At 41.1% G+C, this 24,450-nt stretch overlaps 1 protein-coding gene across 2 annotated transcripts in view; it reads left to right on the top strand.

Annotated features, from left to right (window-relative positions):
• Window positions 1–24,450, top strand: part of CLVS1 (clavesin 1) — a 217,101-nt gene that overhangs the window by 182,621 nt on the left and 10,030 nt on the right. For both annotated transcript variants that reach the window (XM_011931939.1, XM_011931940.1), the window contains one exon: window positions 1,513–1,748. In XM_011931939.1, the coding sequence (XP_011787329.1) occupies window positions 1,513–1,748 (236 nt within the window). The remainder of the gene's footprint in view (window positions 1–1,512; window positions 1,749–24,450) is intronic.

Raw genomic sequence — 24,450 nt, 5'->3', positions numbered from 1 at the left:
AAGTTAAAATCAATACAATAGCAATAAACAAGGTAGCAAGTGTTTATTATTGAGGTCCTCTATTTAAGTATTTTAAAAATCACTCACACATACACACACACACACACACACACACACACACATATATATATATATATATTTTTTTTTTCTCTCCAAGACAGAGTCTTGTTCTGTTGCCCAGGCTGGAGTGCAGTGGTGTGATCTCAGCTCACTGCAACCTCCACCTCCTGGGTTCAAGCAATTCTCCTTCCCCAGCCTCCCGAGCATCTGCGATTACAGGCGTGCACCACCGTGCCCAGCTAAATTTGTATTTTTTGTAGAGACGGAGTTTCACCATGTTGGCCAGGCTGGTCTCAAACTCTTGACCTCAGGTGATCTGCCCGCCTCAGCCTCTCAAAGTGCTGGGATTACAGACATGAGCCACTGCACCTGACCTACGTTTATATTTCATCATGGTTATACTGTATGTATATGTGCATGCATGTGTGTGTACTTGATGATCCTATACTTGGGTGTACCTTATGTGTTACACATAATGCCTTCGTGCCTGCCACATGAAGAAGTGTGGGAACTGACATCAGTACATAGATGCACTTTAAGTCACCTTTCAGAGTCAACTCCTAAATTGCAGTCAATGCTAATTATCTATTCATGGCTCATTCACTTTGTGGATTTATCTGGAAATAATTGTAACTTGGAGGTGTGGATTCTCTCCTGGTTGACCAATTTTTATCACTATCTGTTGTCTGTTCAGAAGATGCAAACTTGTTTGGACTTTAGTCCCCAATCCAGACAAAAATGGAAATTGCTGCAAAAATATCTCACAATAAATTCTCAGGCTGTGGTTTTTGATTCCATTAAATAAGAATCGATTTTCTTCTACCTTGTGCCCACATCACCCTAGGAGCTAAGAAGCATTTTAAAGGAGTAAGAAAACACCAACTTTTTCTCTAGATACTTTCCCCCTGTGGGAAAAATAAAAATAAAATAAACAGAAGTCAGCAGTCAGCAGATACTGAAGAATTAATTGGAAGGTGTGGAAAGAAGCAGAATAGGCAGCTATAACCAGGATGAGTTAGGAAGAAGCTGCAACTTTGTCTAGGCCAGGGAACGGGGGAAGGATCTGGAGGGCTGGGTAAGAGCACACAGATGGGAGAACAGAGCAGTCTGGAGATCCAGCAATAGCTGGGGTTTCAGGTGGTCTGCACCATCACTCCTTTTACCAACAGGGATAATTAGGAGATGACTATATGTATAAATTTGGCCCACGGCCAAGTAACACTCAATCTGTTCATAAACTTCATTTTTAATGACTATTAATTCAGCCTCTTTTCTAAGCAATACATTAACATTTTATGAAGACTAAGCTGCAGTCACAAAATCAATGCCTCTTTAAGCACCATGATCACCAGCAGTGCATCCAATTTGTCATTGCTAAATTGTGTATTAGATGAAATCCTTGGTTGTATGTTTTGGATTTTGTATTGCTAATTACTTTTTTTTTCTTTACAGATTTTCCTGCATGGAAACAATTTAAACAGCCTTCACCAGCTAATACATCCTGAATTTTTGCCCTCTGAGTTTGGAGGAACTCTTCCTCCTTATGACATGGGAACTTGGGCCCGGACGTTACTCGGTCCTGACTACAGCGATGAAAATGACTATACTCACACATCCTATAATGCAATGCACGTGAAGCATACATCCTCAAATCTGGAGAGAGAATGCTCACCCAAGCTGATGAAAAGGTAAGGCCTGGGTTATCAGAGTCCCCCGAGTCAGAGGTCAATGGAATTTTTTATTTGGACCTACTGTGAATTATTAATTAAAGACCTTTATGGGCACAGAACTTGAATAAAATAAATTGCAATGCATTCTCAGCTGATTTCACTAAAATTGAAAACAAATGGGGCTTGGCTGGTTCAGAAATATAGTTGTCCCAATTGTATCAAAGGAATAGTTAAAGACTAGGACCTCACTCATGCCACAATTATAGCCCTGGTCTTTAGGGAGTTTGTTAATACACACAGAATAAAATGTTGCACCTTTGAGATACACTAGATGGAAAAACAAACTGCTAGAAAGTGTTCCTATCATTCATTTATTTGGAACCATATATTGAGCATTTACTTGGCTGCAGCACCAATTAGGGACCGGGGGCACAAATGAAAATAAGATGTCAAAAGAACAGAGAAGTATGCCTCAGGGAATCTTCCAAATAAGACTTTTGCAGCGTTTTTGTAAAGCAGGTGACATGCAGTCTGAGCTCTGGAGACCAGCACCCCAGGCTTGGGAAATGGCGTCTAGCAATCCAGCAGAGGGGACAGACTGAGGCATATAGGCATTAGAATGATGGAATAATCTGGTGCGGTATAAAGGAGTGCAAGAGTGGGAGATGGGACTGGACATGAAATAAAGCTCCAAAAACAGTTGGATCCAGGTGGTGAAGACTGTTGCATACTATAGTCAATGGAGTGCCATGAAAGAGAGATTTTAAAAAAAAATGGTAAGTGAGTATTTTCTCATTATAAAAATTAAAACCTGATTTTTAAAAGAATTTATTTTATTTTTCCATAAATTTTTGGGGTCCAGGTGGTATTTAGTTACATGGGTGAGTTCTTCTTTTTTTTTTTTTTTTTTTGAGGCGGAGTCTCGCTCTGTCGCCCGGCCTGGAGTGCAGTGGCCGGATCTCAGCTCACTGCAAGCTCCGCCTCCCGGGTTTTACGCCATTCTCCTGCCTCAGCCTCCCGCGTAGCTGGGACTACAGGCGCCCGCCACCTCGCCCGGCTAGTTTTTTGTATTTTTTAGTAGAGACGGGGTTTCACCGTGTTAGCCAGGATGGTCTCGATCTCCTGACCTCGTGATCCGCCCGTCTCGGCCTCCCAAAGTGCTGGGATTACAGGCTTGAGCCACCACGCCCGGCCATGGGTGAGTTCTTTAGTGGTGATTTGTGAGATCCTCGTGCACCCATCACCCGAGCAGTATACACTGCGCCATATATGTTGTCTTTTATCCCTCACCCTCCTCCTACTTTTCCCCTCAGTCCCCAAAGTCCATTGCATTATTCTTATACCTTTACATCCTCATAGCTTAGCTCACTTATCGGTGAGAACATACGATGTAAAACCTGACTTTTAAGACTAAAATCCCCTTCAGCCACTGTTTTCAATCTCAGTCTCAATTCCATTCCCTCCCAAATGGTAACCACTGTAGAGGTGGGCCCTTGTAATTCTGCTTTCCGTACATCACATGCATCTATACACACCCATAAAAAACATCTAACATTGTGTAATTTCTAGGGCTGCTGTAATAAAGTACTACAGACTGGGTGGTTTAAACAACAGAAATTTATTTTCTTACAGTTCTGGAGGTTGAAAGGGCAAGATCAAGGTGTTGGCAAGGCTGGTTTCTCCTGAGGCCTCTCTCCTTGGCTTGCACATGGCTGCCTTCTCCATGTGTCCTTACATGGTTTTCCTTCTGTGTGTGTCTGCCTCTGTCCTAACCTCCTTTCCTTAGAAGGACACCAGTCATATTGAATTATGGCCAGCCCATAGAACCTCATTTTGCCTTAATTGCTTCTTTAAAAGTCCTATGTCCAAATACAATCATATTCTGAGGTACTTCAACATATGAAATTGGAGATGAGGGAGACTTCAGCCCATAGCATCTTCTTATGTAACATTTTTCCATGTCAGTATATTTAGACATATGAAGAGACTTGAAAATATTTGTGGACAAATAAAATTAAAAGATAAAAATTCAAAATATAAACTTATATGGCTCAAGGACATCAGTTCATGTATATGTGTATATATATTAAGTATATATACAAACACCTTATTTTTCAGCCTAAGTTCCATCAAGTTCAAGACACTTTTGTGAGTAACAATACCAACCATTTAGTTTATCCCTAAATAACTGGGGGTCCTAGGAACTTAGCCATGTCAAAGTGGTCTTTTTCACATTAGATGAACAAAAATGGATGCCCTGGAAATATTATTAAGATTAGAAAACAAAAAGAAGTCAGAAGGAGCCAAGTCAGGACTGAAAGGTAGTTGTCTAATAATTTCCTTTTGAAATTCTCATAAACTTGCCCACGTTTGATGAGAGAAATGAGCAGGAACATTGTCATGGTGTAGACGGCCTCTCTGGGAAAGATTTTCAAGGAATTTTTCAGCTAAAGCTTTGGCTAACTTTCTCAAAACACTCTCATGATAAACAGATATTGTTGTTCTTTGGCCCTTCAGAAAGTCAACAAGCAAAATGCTTGGACCAGCCCAAAAAACTGTTGCCAAGACCTTTGCTCTTGACTGGCCCACTTTTACTTTGACGAGGGCACTGCCACCTCTTGGTAACCATTGCTTTGCTTTTGCTTTGTCTTCAGGATTGCACTGGTAAAACCGTGTTTCATCTCCTATTACAATTCTTCAAAGAAATGCTTCAGAACCTTGATCTCACATGTTTAAAATTTCCATTGAAAGCTCTGCTCTTGTCTGTTCCTGATTTGAGCACAATAGTTTTGGCACTCAAGTGAAAAGTTTGTTCAACTTTAATTTTGCAATCAGAATTGTGTAAGCTGAACCAGTTGAGTTGTCTGTGGTGTTGGCTACTGTTTGTGCTGCTAGTGGTTGGTCCTTTTCAATTAGGGCATGAACAAGATAAAGTTTTTCCTGGCAAATTAATGTAAAATTGACATGAATTGATATCTGCACCTGAGGGCTTCACCATCAACTTCGTCTTGTCTCTTCTTAAAATGAGTTATTGCAAACTGCTCATTTCTTTGGAATATTGTCCCCATTAGCTTTTGGTAAAGCATCAGTGATTTCACAATGTTTTTACCCAACCTTCACCATAAATTTGATGTTTGTTGTTGCTTTAATTTTAGCAGAAGTCATGTTTCTCTGATAGAGGTGCTTGTCAAACCTGACGTCTGTGATGTCCTGTCTTCTTAGTGCTTCAAACTAGATTTTGTTCAAGCATGTTATAACAAATTAGTACAAGTTTATTTTCATACAAAAATTTTTTGAACTCCATGAATAGTTTTTTTATAGTATGCATTTTCCATGAACTTTGTGAAGACCCCTCATAGGCCATGTGTTTAATCTCTTTTAGAACATGGATATACCACAGTTTAGCCATCTCCTCATTGCTTTGCATTTGGGTTTTTGTGGTTTTTCCTCTTCTAAATAAGGTTTAATAAATGTCTTTGGTATACCTCCTTCATTTTCCTAGGAAGGTTCCTCTGAGTAGATTCAGAACCCTGTAGTTGGTAGGTATGTGCCTTTAAAGTTTTAGTTCACGTTGTTTAAAGGCCCTCCAAATGACTCCAACTGATACTTCCAGTTGTGTATGAGAACCCTCTTCCCATACCCTGGAAAAATACTTGATATGATCAGACTTTAATTTTAATGATAATCCTGTGATGGGAAATACTATGTCATTTTGTTTTCATCTTTATTTCTTCAACATACACAGTTTAGCAGAGAAATGACATAATAAGATCTGCGTTTTATAAGTATCATGGGATTAGCAAGGAAGTGGTTTGTGCATCAGAGACTAAAAGCCACTAGAAGGCTGATGCAGAGACTTAGTTGGGAAGATGAGAGCCAGAACTAATGCCAAATCAGAGGAAAGCTGACACTATTCTTTAGTTGTTTGGCTGTGGAAAAGGAGGAGTAACATTCATGAGGGTTGGACTCAACTTCTTCCAAAGTCCTGTTAATGTGGATATTTTGACCTCCTCCTGTGAATCTTGAATGTCCTAGAATGGCATCCAGAATGGTGAATCCTTTCCAGGAAGTTTTCTGTTTACTTTGTCCAGATCCATCAGACAAATCACTATCTATGGCAGCTATGGTCTGATGAAGTGTATTTATGTATTTAGTTTTTGAGGCTGGAATCTTGCTCTATCACCCAGGCTGGAGCGCAATGGCATGATCTCAGCTCAGTGCGACCTCTGCCTCCCACGTTCAAAGAATTCTCATGCCTCAGCCTCCCGAACTGAAATGTAGTTCTTAAGTAATAAGATGTGAAAGTCAAAATTACTCCTTGATCCATGGACTGCAGAATGGATGTTGTGTTGGGCATGGAAACCACCTTCATCTCCTTGTACATTTCCACCAGAGCTCTTGGATAACCAGGAGCACTGTCAATAAGCAGTAATATTTTGAAAGGGATCTTTTTTTCTGAGGAGTAGGTCTCATCAGTAGACTTAAAATACTCTCTAAACCATGCTATAAACAGATATACTGTCATTCAAGCTTCATTGTTCTATTTATAATGCACAGTCAGAGTAGATTTAACATAATTCTTAAGGGCCCTAGGACGCTTAGAGTGGTAAATGAGCATTGGCTTCAACCTAATGTCACCAGCTGCATTAGCCCCTAACAAGAGAGTCAGTCTGGACTTTGAGGCTTTGAATCCAGGCTTTGACTCTCCTTTCTAGCTATGAAAGTCCTAGATGGAAGAAGTCTATTCTTCCAATAGAAGGTTGTTTTGTCATTGAAAATTTGTTGTTTAGTGTAGCCACCTTCATCAATGATCTTTCCTAGATCTTCTGGATAGCTTGCTTCAGCTTCTATATCATCACTTGCTGCTTTACTTTGCACTTTTATGTTGTGGGGACAACTTCTTTCCTTAAGCCTCATGAACCAACCTCTGCTAGCTTCCAATTTTTCTTCTATGGCTTCCTCACCTCTCTCAACCTTCATGAAATTGAAGAGAGTTAGGATCTTGCTCTGAATTAGGCTTTGGCTTAAGGAAATGTTGCAGCTGGTTTGATCATCTATTCAGACCACTAAAACTTTCTCCATATCAGCAATAAGGTTTTTAGCATTTGTATGTTCACTGAAGTAGCACTTTTAATGCACCTTCACATTCATAACTTGGTTAACTGTTTCATGCAGGAGGCCTAGTTTTCAGACTTTCTGAGCTTTCAGTGTGCCTTCCTCCTCAAGCTTAATCATGTCTAGCTTTTGGTTTAAAATGAGACATGCAACTCTTCCTTTCACTTAAACACTTAGAAGCCATTGTAAGGTTATTAATTAACCTAGTTGCAATACTGTTTTGTCTCAAGGAATAGAGAGGCCCAAGGAGAAGAAGAGAGATGAGAGAACATTTGATCTGTGAAGCAGTAGGAACACACACACCATTTATCAATTAAGTGTATTGTCTTATGTGAGCAGGTTTCATGGTACCCCCAAAACAATTAAAATAGTAACATCACAGACTTTTTTTTTTATTTATCACAGATCACCATAGCAGATATAATAATAATAAAAAGTCTGGGCTGGGTGCAGTGGCTCAAGCCTGTGATCCTACCACTTTGGGAGACCAAGGCAGGTGAATTGTCTGAGCTCAGGAGTTCAAAATCATCCTGGGCAACATGGTGAAACTCCGTCTCTACTAAAAAAAAAAATTAGCCAGGTGTTGTGGTGGGTGCCTATAGTCCTAGCTACTCAGGAGGCTGAAGTAGGAGAATTGCTTGAACCCAGGAGGTGGAGGTTGTAGCGATGAGTCAAGATCGCGCCACTGACTGCACCCCTGCCTAGGCAACAAAGCGAGACTCTGTCTCTGGAAAAAAAAAAAAAGAAAAAGAAAAAGAAAAAAAAGTTTGAAACATTGTGAGAATTACCAAAATGTAATACAGAGACACAAAGTGAGTGCATGCTGTTGGAAAAATGGTGCCAATAGACTTGCTGAATGCAGCATTACCACAAGCCTTCACAGTGTACAAAGTACAATATCTGCAAAGGGCAATAAAGTGAAGCACAGTAAAACAAAGTATGTCTATATGAGAATGAATTAATGTTGAATGAATAGTATTATCTCCAAAACCCATCCATGGTACACTTGTCTAATTGCTTCAAAACTGATTAGTTGGCTCTCAGATAGAAAGAGCCAATTCTTCCCCGCTGCCCCTTTCTTTACCAAGGCTCTCATGGATCCTACTTATAGAATCTTACATCCCGGTAGGAAAGAGAAAATGTGCCCCAGATAACTATATTGTAGAATGTGAGAGGCACTGCAAAGGAGGAGCAAGAGGCTGCTACAGTGTTCCGAGGAAGCATCACTAATTTTGTCCAGGAAAACTCTCAGAGAAGCCTCCATGTGGAAGGTCTGGCTGACCCAGGGTTTGGAGGAGTATTGCATTTCAGTACATATGGAGCCAAAATTCAAGACTAGCTAGCAGGAGAAGCTAGCAAGTGTGCACACATTTCATTTTCCCCGCCATGGCCACAAGGACGTCCTGCCCACTGCTGCTGCCCTTTGTGACGACTTCTTGAATGCTTGCCTGGATATTTCAGGCAGTGGCAGGATGGGCAGAGACTGGAGAGGAGGGATCAACCCTGCTGTTGGCGTATATCTTCTGTCAAGCACCTCACTGATGAGGAACAGAGCAGCCAGTATTCGTTGTGCCTTTTTGACCCCTCAGAACCCACACGGATGTGGGCAAATTGGGAACAGAATTGGAAGAGACCTTACAGGTCATCTCTTCCAGTCTCTCACCTGATAGAGAGGTCTGTTCTCCAGCACAGACTGTCAGCTGGCCTCAGCTTGCACCATCCGGAGACAGGCAGGCAGCTTTCTGGGCAGCGTGTTCCCTGTGGTGTTGTGTTGTTAGAAAACCCTCCTTATTCTGAGTGAGATGACATAGGTCTGCCCTCTGAACAGCACTGTAATCTCCAGTAGGTTCACATCATCTATTTTCGTAACCCCGTTACCTGCCCCCCGTAGTTCCCAACACGTTTCATGCCCATTTGGAGTCAAGTGGGCTTTGTGCACTGACCTTGGGACCCAATCACTTTTTGTAATGTGGCTTTTGGGCACAGATGGCCACTGTGTTCCAAAGCACTCTCGACCCATGCTTTCTGGGATCCATGTAGGGTAAAAGCCAAGACTCCCAGAACTCTCAGTGAATGAGTGGTTCTAATGAGCTCTTGTTTTTTTTCTTTGGATAATTGTAGCTCAGCCCTTAAGTAGAAAAAACAAAATAATGATTGGTTTAGCTGAAAATTCCTCTAAATGAATTGTTTCAATATTGTTCTGCTATTTAATACAATAATGCCATGGTGGGCTTTTGAGGTGTGTGGCATTCTCTGCTCTGGTACTAAATGACCCTGAGTTTTATATTTTTAACTTTTTATTCCTGTTTTTACTTGTTGTTGTTGTTTGAGACAGAGTCTCGCTCTGTTGCAAGGCTGGAGTGCAGTGGTAAGATCTCGGCTCACTGCAACCTCTGACTCCCAGGTTCAACTGATTCTCCTGCCTCAGCCTCCCAAGTAGCTGGGACTACAGGCGTGCACCACCAAGTCCTGCTAATTTTTTTGTATTTTTAGTAGAGACAGGGTTTCACCATGTTGGCCAGGATGGTCTCGATCTCTTGACCCTCGTGATCCACCCTCCACAGCCTCCCAAAGTGCTGGGATTATAGGCGGGAGCCACCATGCCTGACCGTATTCCTGTTTCTTATTTTATTTTTCAGAAGTCCACTTCTTTGCTCCCACATCATCAGCTGTTTTCTGTTCCTAGGAGTATATGTGTGAAGCACCACATTTTCTCCTAATTTACTCCTTGAATATGTTTTAGGCTTGGATAATAGGTAACCCAACATTAAAACTGTCCAACAAAGAATAGTAAATAAGCTTTGTATTAGTTATGATTATTTTCACTGCAAGAAAGAAGAAAACCCAAATGAATTGCTTTAAACAATGAGGAAAATGCATTATTGCACAGGAGACATTTTTAAGGCAGGTGGCTGCAGGAGTGTTATTCTAGGGGCTCAGTAGTGGCCACAAGAACCAGGTTCTCTCTACTGTGTCCAGCACAACTGGAGACTTCTTAGGCAGCGGCTGATTTCTGACTCTCACAGGTCAACCAGTCACAGGAGATCACAATGCCTAAATGAAAGGAGCTTTTGTTGGAGAAAAAGGAAGAAAGAATGGCTTAGAGTTGGAAACCAACAATCCTGCTACACACAGGCTTATTCAGGGGTGCAGGCCAGAAATTTCTGCCAGGAAATTTCTGCACGATTTTTTAGTTAGCATGTAGAGTTTGTGACCTTTAATTGTTAGGCCATATTAAGCAATTACTTTCTGGTTCTCGCCTTTATTGCTGATAAAGTAATTAAAATGTCTATAGATATTATTATTATTATTATTATTTTTTTTGAGACAGAGTTTTGCTCTTGTTGCCCAGGCTGGAGTGCAGTGGCACAATCTCGGCTCACTGCAACCTCCACCTCCCGGGTTCAGGCGATTCTGCTGCCTCAGCCTCCTGAGTAGCTGGGATTACAGGTGCCTACCACCACGCCCAGCTAATTTTTTGTATTTTTAGTAGAGATGGGATTTCACCATGTTGGCCAAGCTGATCTTGAACTCCTGATCTCATGTGATCTACCAGCCTTGGCCTCCTAAAGTGCTGGGATTACAGGTGTGAGCCACCGTGCCTGGCCTATAGATATTATTTAAAAGGCACGTGTGCACACACAGAAACACTATCTTAATGTAACTACTGGTGAAGGATGAGCCACTTTAGGAGAGGTCTTCAAATACATGTATCTGTATCTATACACACAGATATACATGTGTGTGTATATATATGTAATTTTTAAAAGATTACTGGTGATACACCTCATGTAAATTTTGTCCTGTGATTTTGATTGAGGGTAAGAAACTTGAGTCATTCCCTGGAGTTGAAGCCATCGAAATGCAGATTGATCCAAAGGTAGAGAGTTCTGGGGACAGTGTTCATTAGATGCAACATGCAGAAGGAAAAGTGATGACAGGTGCGCTTGCAGCTGATTAGAGTCACAGTTGCTCTGAGACGCGTCCTTTCATTTGTTTCGTTTATTCTTAGCCGGTCCTGACAGTGGCTATTAACAATGGACTTGATGATCTCAAGGAAACAAAGAGCATCTTTCCTGGTATTTCTTGGCAAAAATAAAAGGGAGGACTCTGAAAAGCCAGGCTTTGTGTTGCCTCTGAACCCATCACCATGACCAGGGAGAGGGTGCGTTTGATTTCCAGGAATGAGACGTGTGTTCATTCTCGTGGCCGGGCACGGGTACAAATCCTGGACGAAACAGGATTATTATAGGAGGGACCTTGGTTTCCTAAAGAAGAGGTATGGACCATATCGAAACTGTCCCCACCATACAGGAATTGCAGGTAGTCCCTCCCAGGGCCAGCAGGGGGAGAAAGTGGGGATTTTAGGCTGTCCTCTCATTGAGCTTGAATGGGTTCATCTTGGCTGTACCACAGCAGAAGCCTCTGTTTACAGGATAAACATTCTCCACAAAAAGTTTATATAAAATACATTTTATTCTTCTTCTTCTTATTAGGGGCTTTTGAAAGTTTAGATCTGCAGGAAGTCCTTAGATGTCATCTAGGGGTCATCAGACTTTCCATGACTAAGGACCTCTTCCATCTCCCACATGGTATGTGTGTGCAGTGAAAGATGCTGGCTACCAAAAACATTGCATTTGTTAAATAATAACAAATTCAGTGTAATCAGTGTTAATTCACAGAATTATCTTAAGATACTGAATTTTAATAAACACAAACATATTTTAGGTTTAATTTAAATTTTAGTCTCACAGAGGGTAAATGTGAAATTTCTATAAAGTTTTATGGAATATTAACAATAATGTGAAACAAACCTTTTGCTCATTACTGCTTATGTGAAATGGCTGGGATGAAAGCCCAAGGCCCCTAACTTTGAGTCTGGGGATTTTTCTGTGCTGCTTGCTTTTCCAAAAGCATAGTGTCTTGTATGTAGCAGATGTTCCTTACATAGTTAATATTTTAGTTTAAAAAATATAAATATATGGGGCATAGATGTGTCCTTTTCACAGTGGTACTAATATTTTTTAAAGTGTTTTTTTTTCCTCTCTCTCTCTCATTATCATAGCTAAGGAACTGAAAAGTTCTACAAGGAAAAAAGCTGCATTGCCAAACCTATCTTGTCCTAGGATTCTTTCTGAGTAGAGCAACTGTTAGCATCTCACTGCACACTTGTCTCTCAGAGACTAGAGTATAGAAAATGCTACTCCAGTGATTGAAATGGAAAGTTAGGAGCAATTTAAGTTCATGGAAACCTAACTAAGCTGAATCTTGACTGACAATTTTCATCCTCTTTGTTTCCTGGAGACCCCTCCCTGGTGTTCTCAGAATCATCTGCATTTCAACCTGGGCTCAGTCTGCTATCCCAGCCATATAAGTAAAAGGAATAAAAAAAAAAAAAATAAAAAAGTAGTTACTATGTGCAATTTCAGCCTCATTCAGCTCATAGACTTACCAAATAAACATTTATATCTCAGCGCTGAAAGAGAAACTCACAGTCTGATGACAGTGAAGCCACGGCTTCTCGGAATTCCAGAAACTACCAGGGCAGAAAAGCACATTTTAGCTTTCCTTTTCTGGCGAGTGAGCTGAATGGAGCCTGATAACTCCACCACAGCACCACACGAGGTGCTGCCCTCTGCCTGTGACACAGCAGCACCAGCCACCCAGGCCAAACAGTCAGTCTGAGGAAAAGCAGAGGCAGAGTGACCTCGAAGAATCATGCAGAGGTCTTCTAATGGGGACAGAATCCCAGGAGAGAGCAATGGCCAGCCTACTCTGGCCATGTCCACTCAACATATATTTACTGAGCATTTTCTCTGGGCTGAGATCACAGGCTCCTGTGTTTCATGGAATCAAAAGAACAGTGTCAGCAAAGCACCTCCACGCAAAAAGTGACAATATTATACCATTTGTGCAGACCACAAACATAACATTTTAGTTATTAATTCTGCAGTGACTTCCTAAATTGGCATGACATATGCCATAGAAGACCTACTTCTGATTCTTATGGCCAAATACCTTCATCCTTATGTTCTGTAAATACCCCTTCTAGATCCTGCATGGAAGAAGTGAGATGTCGTAAAGACATTGTGAGCCATCTGATTTTGGGGGTGGGTGGCAGGCTGAGAATGCCCGGATTAAATTCAAATTTCTTAGCCAGAAGGAAATTTTAGGCCATGTTTTCCCCCCTTGGCCCCCTGCCTGGGTGGTAAAATCAGCTTAACTGTTTTCAGCTGTCAATAGAATTAGCTGTGACCTTGGTGATCTTTGAGAATGTAGTCCTCTTTTTATAGGGTGAATTTGTGCATTTGCTGGATAACTACTATTTTCCGGCAGAGGTAATACATCATCATGAAATACCATCCATATGAAAAGAATAAGGGTGGCAATGTGGGAACAGGAGGGCCGTTGTCTTCTGAGCAGCCAGGGCAAGGGGTCCATTTTACTGCATGGCTCAGGAACAGATGTTCCATATGGCTGTTCTGTTCAACAGCACGATATAATGCATCATTTCTTAATGAATGATCCACAGTCTCCACTGTCCCCTAAATTGTCTTTGTCTGATGTCCAACTTAAATGTGATTGAACTTAGTTTTGGGGTCTCACAGCTACTTAAGCAGCTAATGCCTGAGATGTGTCATCACTTCTAGAAGCAAATACTTCTCAGGTAAGCCATAAATTCCCAGTGGTTTATGCTGGTTATTGGATACTGGAGTGTTCCACAGACACCAATAGGAATTTGTCAACATTTCTTAAAGAATGAAGAAAAAGAGCTGCATAACCTCATTATTACTTGTACATCTGGTCGAGATGGATGTCCTGCTTACATGCAGCTTTCTTTTCTGTGGCATAAATGAAAGGACCATCTCCTTACAAGCACATCCTATATAGCTGTGTAACATTGGAGTGAAAGAAAATCTATACAATGAATTTAGTCAATAAGAGAATGAATGCAGATAGTTAAAATGTTGTGTACAGGGGCATGTTTTCTCTTCTTAAAGAATGACATGAAAAATTATTAGATAAAGAGTTGTAAGCTACTGGCAAGCAAAAGAAATAGAGTTGAATTAGAGGGAAATAAACGAACGTGAGTGAACTTCCTGGTGTAATTTCAAAAGCGAACTGTTTGATTGCTCACTGTGTTATGTTCTGAAAAACATGCCTGTTTGTTGAAGCACCACACTCAGATGTGGTTACTTGGAAAGGGAGATACAGCCGAGGCAAGAACGACAAGGAATATTTATTTCTTGTGACATATTGCTGTTGGTAAACAAACATTCTGCCCAATTCCAATAAAGCTGATGCTGTTTGTGCCTAACATCTAGCCAGCAATGAATCTCTCTTAGGAGCCGTAATGATCATATGAATGAAAACAAATATTTGACATAATATATGGTAGAAGTCTCTGTGCAATATTTTCTTTAAACCACTGTGCAGCTTGCATACCGTGGTTGAGTTTCTTTTTAGGTTTAGGCAAACTTTGTTGTAGATACCGGATGAGCTTAAGATGTTCAAATGGTGGTATTAGAGTTTTATGTCAAACCCATAAATGAGCGTTGTGGAGCTTCAAGCACTTCATTGGAAACTCCTTCACAGCCGCACTTAGAACGCACCTCTCAGGGTTCCTGTTGTCATGGTGATCAGCACCAGCAAGCGCCCTCACTGTGCTCTGTGGCTGTTCCTGATAGGCCCCCAGGGCTCCAAGTACACAGCCCAGCATCCTGATCTCTCCGGCTTGTTTCAGCCTTGTGACTTTGAGGCCATGGTTGCACTGGTCTTTTCCTCTCTATGTGTCTTCATTTTCCTGTCTGGTCATTTTCTTACACTGGTTATTTTATTTATGATACCTTAGGCAAGTCATGTAACCTTGCTGAGTCTCAGCTTCCTTGACTACAGAGTGGATGTAACATGTGCAAGATCTCCCGGCTTGCTGTTAGGGTCAGAAGGCCGCAGAGTGAGAAAGTCAACTGCAGAGCACCACAGAAAAACAGCATGATGGCTATTACCTTTCTTTCCTTTTCAGCGTTGTGTAGAGGGTGTGCCATTTTGTCATGGTTTTGATTTCTTTCCAAATAAAAGTTTTCTCACTAAAAATGAAAAATCCTAACTCCCTAGCAGAGAAGCAGACAATGATTACACATGGTGACTTGAAAGGAGGGGCCTTGAGTTCCTGGTTAGAAGTCAGAATTATACTGCCTCTTTCCCTCTTCTTTGCCTTAGTATTTGCATAGGGTCAATATAAGGCTTTTGTACCCTTGGAGCCCTGCATCCAGAGCGTGGTCAGGCACCGTGGGAATGGGCCACAGAAAGCAAAACCAAGAAGAGGGAGGAATTAGCAGCACAGCACCCCGGCCTCCCTTCCTCCTGGTCTGCCAAGGGGGCTTTACAGTTACAGGAGCCCTCATTCCCTACTTGTCAGTCTCCTCCCAGTCTGAGCCTGCCCCCTGGCCTGGAGGACAATTACATTTTTGTTGGGTCTTTATTCGTGTTGCTCCTTTTTCTCTGGCCCTCAAATCTAAATTGTTATCCCTGTGGTCTTGAGTATAATTTTTGAAGTCATAATGATGCTTCTTCTCCACCTAACTCCCTCCAAAGCCTTCCCCTGGCCTCCCGCGAGCCCCTCCCAGGCACACACAGCCCCCGTCACTCTGGTTTCCATCCACTCCTTCCACATCCCAGGGCTTGTACTCGCTCCAGGACAGCACTACTACAGCATGCTCTTCCCCTTGCTCACGCCAGCTCCTCATTCATTGGGTGCATTTACACCTCCACTCCTCTCAAGGGCGCTCGTCCCCTTCCCCATGCCCCTCTCTTCCCATCAGCTAGTCTCTATCACTGAATTCTGTTTCTGTCTTAATAGGGACCACAATTCTATAATTATGTATTTATTTGTTTACCTAAGTATTAAATCTCCTTTCTGTAGATCATGTGTTTTCCAAGGGTGGGAATGATGCTGTTTTATTTACCACTGTGCCTCACTTATTCCCTAGTGTATAATAGGTGCTCATGATGTAGTTTCTGGAGAGGGGAGAGAAGGAGAGAAGGTAAAAAAGTCATGAGGGGAGGAGAAGGAGGGAAATAAAAAAGAGAGAGGGAGGAAACAACAAAGGAAAGAGAGAAGAAAGAAAGGAAAAATCATGTAACAGTAAATGCTGTGAGGAACACTCTATTTTGTAGAGTGATGAGGAAGATATCGTCAACCATCCATAAAAGAATAAGACATGGTCTTTGTATTCAATGTTTCATTAGAGTTTGAAATTGTCTCTAAGGTTATCAATAACCAACTCCTTAGTCTCATTATTTCTCCCAGTTTTTGAATTTCCATTAACAACATTTAAAATACTTTTTGAAAATTTTACTCATTTATTCAATAATCATTGAGTATACATTATACACAAGTAGGATAGAGGGCAGTTAAGATAACAGAATCTGTAATCAGATTTTATGCGTTCAAATTAATAGCTGTGTGACCTGAGTAGCTACCTCTCTGTGACCTACTTTTCCTCTCTATAAAGGAGATAATAATAGATCTACCTTATTATTGTGCTGTGAGGATTAAAGGAAGTCAGTGCAGGTGTTATCTGCTGAAGATAGAGTGGTTAACCCGGCAGACACTGCCCCTGCAGTGTCTCTGAGTCTGTGGTCTATGAAGGTGGACAGACTTTAAACACATTACCCATACAAACAGCTGTTTCATGGTCACCATAAATGCTTTGAAAAGTTAGAGTGTACCATGAGGGTATAGGTGTGTAAGGAGGATCTTAACCTAGTCTTGGGTGGGATTCTGGAAACTCTTTCCTAAGGAAGTCACATAAGCTGAAAACTGGAATATGAGAAAAGTACCCCAAGCAAAAAGGGAGGTGTGGGAGTGGGATTGGGAGCAAACACTCTGCATTTGGAAGAGCCAATGTCAGGAACTACTGTGTTTTACCAATTAATTATGCATTTTCCATCACATTAAAAATCCCCGAAATTAGGACATATCCTACAATTGATGACATCTGAAATTCATGGAATTAAAAAAAAAAAAAAAGAAAAGACCAGAAATGTTGGAGAGCAGAAAGCAAGGGGGAAAATGACTGGGGCAATGCACAGGGGCCCACCGTGCAGAGCTGCATAGGACAGATATCAATATTGGACTTTGTCCTACAAGCAATGGACAGTTTCGGAAAGGTTTTCGCCCATAAGTGCAATGAATAGATATGTTTATTAAAATTTTCACTCTGTCATGAGGAGAACAAATTGGAGGTGGAAAGAATAGTAAAAGAAGGCTGTATGAGGCTACTGTAATGGTGCATGTAGGAGATCATTGTAGCTTGGAACGGGGTGCTGAGCGTGGAGGTGCAGAGAAGAAGATGGACTCAAAAATATTTAGTGAATAGAATAAACAAGGCCTGATGATCAAGTGGATATTAGGATGAAGGTAAGATGCTTCAGGAATGACCAGAAGTCTTTTGCATATGTAAAAGATGCGATGCTGCTGGATGGAAAGCAGTCCCGTTTCCCAAGATAAGGAACTCTGGAAGAGGTGCTGACTGGGGAGATGATTGTGAATTCAGTGTTGGACATGATTGGTGAGAGGGCTTGTGTGGTATCTGGCTAGAGTAGTCATGTAGGCTGTTGGATACCTGGTTCTAAAGCTCAGGAGAAAATTCTGGAATGGGCATATAAATCAGGAACTCAAAGTCGTAAAGAAGCAAATGCAAGCCATGGGAATGGAGGAGAACTCTGAGAGAGAGCTTGTAGGAAGAAAAGATGAATGAGTGCCTAGGTCTGAGCTGAGAGGAAGTTCAGTATTTGAATGTCTTACAGCACAAGACACCAAGGAACATGGAGAATGATAGGAGGTAAACTAGATGTGGTGTTGCAGAAGTCAAAGGAATAGAGTGAAGATTTCAGGAAGAGTGGAGTAATCCACCCTATTTACTGCTTCTGAAAAGCCAAGTAAGGCGAAGATTTAAAGGTATCCATTGGACATAATGACTTGAAAGACATATGAAGTCTTCACAAGAGCTGTGGTGGAGTCACATGGGTGGTATGAAGATGCAGCGGGCTCAGAAGTAGGTAGGAGGTGAGCAGAGGGAGAGAGACTATAAGCATTTATTTTGTGAGGTTTGGCTGTGAAGATGGGGAAGATGTTTGTATCTGCAGAGGCATGTGAGGATCCAGAAGACTTTTTTGTTGTTTTTCTATTTTCTTCTGTTTTCTGACTTTGTCTTCCTCTTCATCTTCTTCTTTTATTGAAAATGGGAACACGTTTTCAATGCTAATAGCAAAGATCCAGTAAAGAGGGAGAATTGGAAGGTGTAGGAGAGGGAACAATTGGTAACACCAAGCAGGTAAGATGGGTTAGGACCCCGAGCCTGAGTGGAGGAAGTTGTTGCTTTTCTAAGAGCAAGAAGTTCTCTTTATAGTAATCAGGCACCTGTGCCTGTGGTACCCCAAAGCTGAGAAGTTCCCACAGGCTCTATTTTCCCAGTGAAGCAGGGCAAGTCTTAAGAGTGAGATTAGACTAGGGTACAGAAGAGTTTTTAGGTGAGATGATACAGACGTGCATGGGCTTGAAATTGCATTGAGGGAAACATCGAATGGGAATGCTGTTTTAAGGGTTTGTAGGAGGGGTAATAATGAGTTTACAGTGATCTCTGTATTCTTGGGTAGTGTGATCTGTATTTCTCAGCTGCTCTGTAGCTGACATGGGGGAGGAATATTGTTGGAGTCATCCAGAGCTGGGATTTGATTAAAGGAGCTCAGTGTATGCCCAAGAGAAAGACTGAAGTGCCTGATCATGCATTCTCGGTTTAGAAGAAAGGAAAGGAAGCTAGGACAGGCTTCACACATAAGGGGACATAGGTGTTGTTGACCTGTGAAGGCTGAGTAAGGAGGTAGACACATTACCAGTTACTGACTAACATGAGCTAATGCAAAATGTGCAGCAGTCCATCCCCCTAAGCCCTAGCTCTGCAATTTGGTGTATAAAAAATAAAACAAATGGGGGAGCAATGCCTCCAGTGGGGTCAGTGGGAATGGGAACAAGAACACAGACAGGGAGCTCAGCTTCGGAAAGAGGTACCTCAATGGGACAGGTAGCATGTTTGCTTTTTGCTTAGTTTTTTTTCTCATGCCTTGCTCAGAGGCAGGCCAAAAATAAATGTCCAGTACATATTCCATGAATGAAGAATAAATGAGGGAATTAATGAGCAAAAAGGGACAAGGCTGGTAGAACTATTCTCACAAGAACTCATCTAGTTAGTCTTTGGTGTTTGATTAAAATCATAGTTCAGACTACTGACCTGGATGTATTACTGTAAAATCTAACTTTTACCTTATTTTGAAATTAACTTTTAATTTGAACTAACGTAAAACAATGATTCAAACTGAATCTCAGTAATCCTTCGTGTACCTTAAACTGTAGATAGAATACATCTTTGTGCTTGAATAAGGAATTGTAGTGTTGAAAATGGAGGAGTTGAGGAGGTCACTGTCACTGTGGAGCAATAGTAGAAAGGAAGCGTTGAATTCTTACTCCAGGTGAAAGAATGAGGAGGAATAACTGATCTTGCTACAGGTGCATCATATTGCTAGTGACTCTTCTTGCTGGAGGTGCATCCTCACTAAAGTATTATGACCCCTTTCCCTGCCACCCTCATTCACTTGCACTTACCCTTTCCAAAATTTCCTGTTTGCCTGTGTTCGTTGTCTTTATCAGCCTCCACCAACTGTGTGCGCTGAGGCTTATCTGATTAGTGCAGTCCTGTGACCCAGCACCTAAACTAATGCCTGGCACTAATAAGGGATTGAGAAATATTTGTTGATTTGATTAAGATACTATTCCAATTCACTTGGGGTGTTCCCTACCTGTGTGTGAGCTGTTGCTAGCTCTAGAGCAAAGCTTTGAAACTTTTAATGAGCATACAAAGCAGCGAAATCTTGTTAAAATGCAGATTCTGATTTAGTAGGTCTGGGGTGGGTCTGAGAATCTGCATTTCTAACCAGCCCCCAGGCTCTGCCCGTGCTGAGGGCCCAGGGACCACAGTTTGAGTGCCAAGACCCTAGAGTGCAGTCGTTTATCTCAGACTGCAATACGGATGTTCCCTGGATTTGTTCTGAGGGTTCTTGAAAACAGCCTTTCAAGTTTTGAGAATTTAAATAAAAAATACAGATTTAAAAATACATTTAAACTAGGTAAGAATAGATAGGTTATTATTCCCATTTTATAGATGAAGTGGCTGAGGCATAGAGCAGTTAAATGACTTACCTCAGATCACAGAGCTAGTAGGAGGCAAACTATTTTAAATTCAGTTCTTTTTACTCTAAGTAAAATACTGTCTCCAACATCGTGTTCTCACACTATTTGTGTATTCACTCATTCATTCTTCAGTAGTTTGTAGAGTACCTTTTTGGGGGATTTACTTTTGCTTTAACTACTGTTTTGGATGTATGTTCTCATTCCTGCCAGCCCAAATTCCATCCTGTCTTTAAGACAGTTGAAAAGCAAATTCCTCCATCACAATTTTCGTGCACTGCACTGTTCCCCAAATCCCATCCCTAGTGGGGAGGATGTAGATATACAAGAAGAAAATTTATATTTAGGCTAATCTGGTAATGCCAAAGAAGATCCACTAATAAACTGTCATTTGACTCAAAAAACATAACTATGAAACTTGTTTTTACCAGTAACACTAGCCATCCTTTTCAAACTCATCCTGCAGAGGGAGTGAGTCATCAACATTTCGTCAGCCATTACCAGCTTCTGGCATTTCTCTGTCTGCTTCAGAACACCATATTTTGTTCTACCAAAGTAACTGCACTGAGCATGTGCACCCAATTTCAGAGGGAGTGTGATAATTAGGGATGCTGTGAAACTGACTGGCAGCTCTTTGTGCCAGTCTAATTCAAATGGAAGATGACTGTTCAAAGCAGGTGGTGCAAGCACCTGTAGTCATTTTCTGTGTTGCTATTTTATGATTAGCAGTAGAAAAAAACCTTCCAGAAATATCCACATGATTGAAATGCATGGATTTAACACTCTTCTGACCATCTCAGAACACCTGAACCCACACCAAAAATGTATGTAGTAGTGCATTCCACTCCTCAAAAGTCAATAAACCTCTACACATTGAATTTTGAACCTCTAAGGCTTCTATACGTCTCATGCTGATACCTGGGGTTCCTATGAAGGATTTGGGCACAACACACACTAGTTATGACCTTGAATGCTCTCACTCTTCAAGCTATGAGGGTGACCCTGTTTAATGGAATTTTCTTGGGGAATTGCTCAGTAAAATTAACAGTAACTTTATAATGTAAATAATCCAGTGCTCCATATCTATTTTCTCAGTCTTTTGTCTTTTCCTTGATTTTCTTCAAGTGGGTAAATACGGCTATCTCTGTTATCAGATATGGCAGAGTATCAGTAGTTTATACTCAGAAATATGATACCCAAGGAAGTGTTATAAAATGATAAACACTTCTGATTTAAATAAATTCTCCTTCAAAGAGCTCCAAGCACTTTATTGTATCTTTTATCTTTCATGGCCCTGTGGAGAATATGGCAATCATTTATCCTTATTTTACAGAAGAAAAACTGAGATGAGTCAGCTAATATGGCAGGAATGCATAGTTTCATAAAGAGCAATAAGCCCTTTTGTAGGTAAATTAAGCAGAGTGTCCAGCTGCGGCTGCCAGTTTCCATGGTAGCCTTCTCTGGCTCCCTTTTCCCATTCCTTCCTCCCTGTCTCCAAGTTCCAGGACGGGTGTGTCTTCTGGCTTCTGAACTCTGTTCTCAATTAAGTCTAATCCACTCCCTTTCTCGAGTCTCATTTACGTTCAGTGTTGATGGATTGCAGTTCTTTATAGATGCTGTCAGATATTTGGGTGAATACAGTACATTTAGAAGACAGGATCTTGAAGTATTATTAAATAATACCCTGCTGATGATTAGAGATAATGTATGATTCTATAACCTATGCATTCTTTTTTCTCAATGATGATCTATTTTTTTAATTTCATTTGCTGTGCCTAAAACAGACTTTTTATAAATTAACAGCCAATTAATATAAACTATTGAATTCATTAACATCAATGAGAAAAATGGTTCTATGAGAACTTCAATATTAACATTTACTAATATGAATATACATGTTCATGTCCTTTGGTTTCTTACCAAGTTGTATAGTATAGCGCAAGAGATAGTGCTTAAGAATGGGGACTATAGAGTCAGATCTGGGTTCCCGTTCTAGTTCCACAACTTACTGTGGAAACTTGCACCTATTCATTACCTTATTGGAGGCTCAGTTTCCTGATCTGCAAAATGGAATTAATAATACCCAGCTCAGATTATTGTGAATATTTATTTATTTATTGTATTTGTTTTTATTTTTTACACTGCAACCATGACAGATGAAGATTATTGTGAAGATTAAACAAAGATAATGCAGACTAAATACTTAGTGCAGAACCTGGCATGTAGTAAGTGTTCAACAAATGGTTGTGGTTGTTGATGATGATGATGAAGAACTGCTGTGGAGATATGAAACACTTCTGTAGATATTTCTTTTTTTAATTTTTATTTTTATTTTTATTTTTTTATTTTTATCATTTATTATTATTTTTATTTTTTTATTTTTTTATTATTATCTTTTTTTTTTAAATTATACTTTAAGTTCTAGGGTACATGTGCATAGCGTGCAGGTTTGTTACATATGTATACTTGTGCCATGTTGGTGTGCTGCACCCATCAACTCGTCAGCACCCATCAATTCATCATTTATATCAGGTATAACTGCCCAGTGCAATCCCTCCCCCCTCCCCCCTCCCCATGATAGGCCCCAGTGTGTGATGTTCCCCTTCCCAAGTCCAAAAATATTCAAATAAAGTATATATTGAAATCTTCTTTTCCAAAATGGTATTAAACTGATTTCAGGTGTGTCAAACAAGAGTTACTGAGTGCTGCTTAGAATTGTGGTGCACATCTGGAATACTCTTGGTCATTACAGTTCAGACTTAAAAGAGCTTAGTGGGAGCTACTCTCTGCAGCAGGAAATTGCAACCTGAGGGCAGACCACTTGTAGCAATACAATACTTTAAAGAAACGGAAACATTTTTAACAAGGACACAGGCAAATAGCCATTAAGTAGCACCTGGCAGCTCTCAATTTAACATTTAGAAATTTATGGAAGTCGGGCTAGGCACAGTGGCTCACACCTGTAATCCCAGCACTTTGGGAGGCCAAGGTGGGCGGATCACTTGAGATCGGGAGTTCAAGACTAGCCTGGCTAACATGGTGAAACCCGTCTCTACTAAAAATAAAAAATTAGCTGGTTGTGGTGATGTGCTCCTGTAGTCCCAGCCACTCAGGTGGCTGAGGCAGGAGAATGCTTTGATGCTTTGAACCTGAGAGGCGGAAGTTGCAGTGAGCCAAGATTGTGCCATTGCACTCCAGCCTGGGCAACAAGAGCAAAACTCTGGCAAAAAAAAAAAAAAAAGAAAAGAAAAAAGAAATTTACGGAAGTAAAAAAACATTTATAAAAGGTAAATCGGGCCTGGCTCTGTAGCTCACACCTATAATCTCACCACTTTGGGAGGCCAAGGCAGGTGGATCACCAGGTCAAGAGATTGAGACCATCCTGACCAACCTGGTGAAGCCCCATCTCTACTAAAAATACGAAAAATTAGCTGGGCATGGTGGCACATGCCTGTAGTCCCAGCTACTCGGGAAGCTGAGGCAGGAGAACTGCTTGAACTTGGGTGGTGGAGATTGCAGTGAGCCGAGATCACGCCACTGCACTCCAGCCTGGGTGACAGAGCAAGACTCCGTCTCAAAAAAAAAGAAAAAAAGTAGGTAAATCAGCTGGGTGCGGTGGCTCATGCCTGTAATCCTAGCACTTTGGGAGGCTGAGGTGGGCCGATCACTTGAGGTCGGGAGTTCAGGACCAGCCTGGCCAACATGGTGAAACCCCGTCTCTACTAAAAATACAAAACTAGCCAGGCATAGTGGTGGGTGCCTGTAATCCCAGCTACTCTCCTTGAGACTGAGACAGGAGAATCACTTGAACCTGGAAGGCAGAGGTTACAGTGAGCCAAGATCGCACCACTGCACTCCAGCCTGGGTGACAGAGCCAGACTCCATCTCAAAGAAAAAAAAAAAGGGAAATCATTTTGACTCATGAAACCTAAATGTATTGGGCACATCCTAACTTTAAGAAAGGCCAACCTTCTGTAATTTTTAGACTTTCTAGGCTTTTCTAGAAGGAAGTTAAAGCAAATGTTGAGGTAGAGAAGTACTTAGACTATTTGAACAAATTAACATAAAGTGTGAATTGTAGAATTTTGAAAAATAAATCTAATTATTTTCAAGAACAATTGGTGATTGTAGTCCAGTCTGGTAGTATTCACAGAAACTTGTGGCTACAAATGTGATCTTGTTGAAGATCATTGTTTTACGTGGGATCAGAGTAGCTGTGTGAGCTGCTTCATAGTGGCACAGCAAGTTAGTGACATGAGTGACAAGAAGAGGTGCCCAAACCATAGCCCAGTGCTCTCAGTTTATCTACCTCTCAGAGGGCCCTTATCATGAGCAGCCACAATCATCTGCAGTCATAAA

Source organism: Colobus angolensis, unplaced genomic scaffold (genome assembly GCF_000951035.1).
Source record: "Colobus angolensis palliatus isolate OR3802 unplaced genomic scaffold, Cang.pa_1.0 Scaffold92, whole genome shotgun sequence".
Taxonomy (NCBI): domain Eukaryota; kingdom Metazoa; phylum Chordata; class Mammalia; order Primates; family Cercopithecidae; genus Colobus; species Colobus angolensis.
This window is presented reverse-complemented; position numbering and strand designations above follow the sequence as displayed.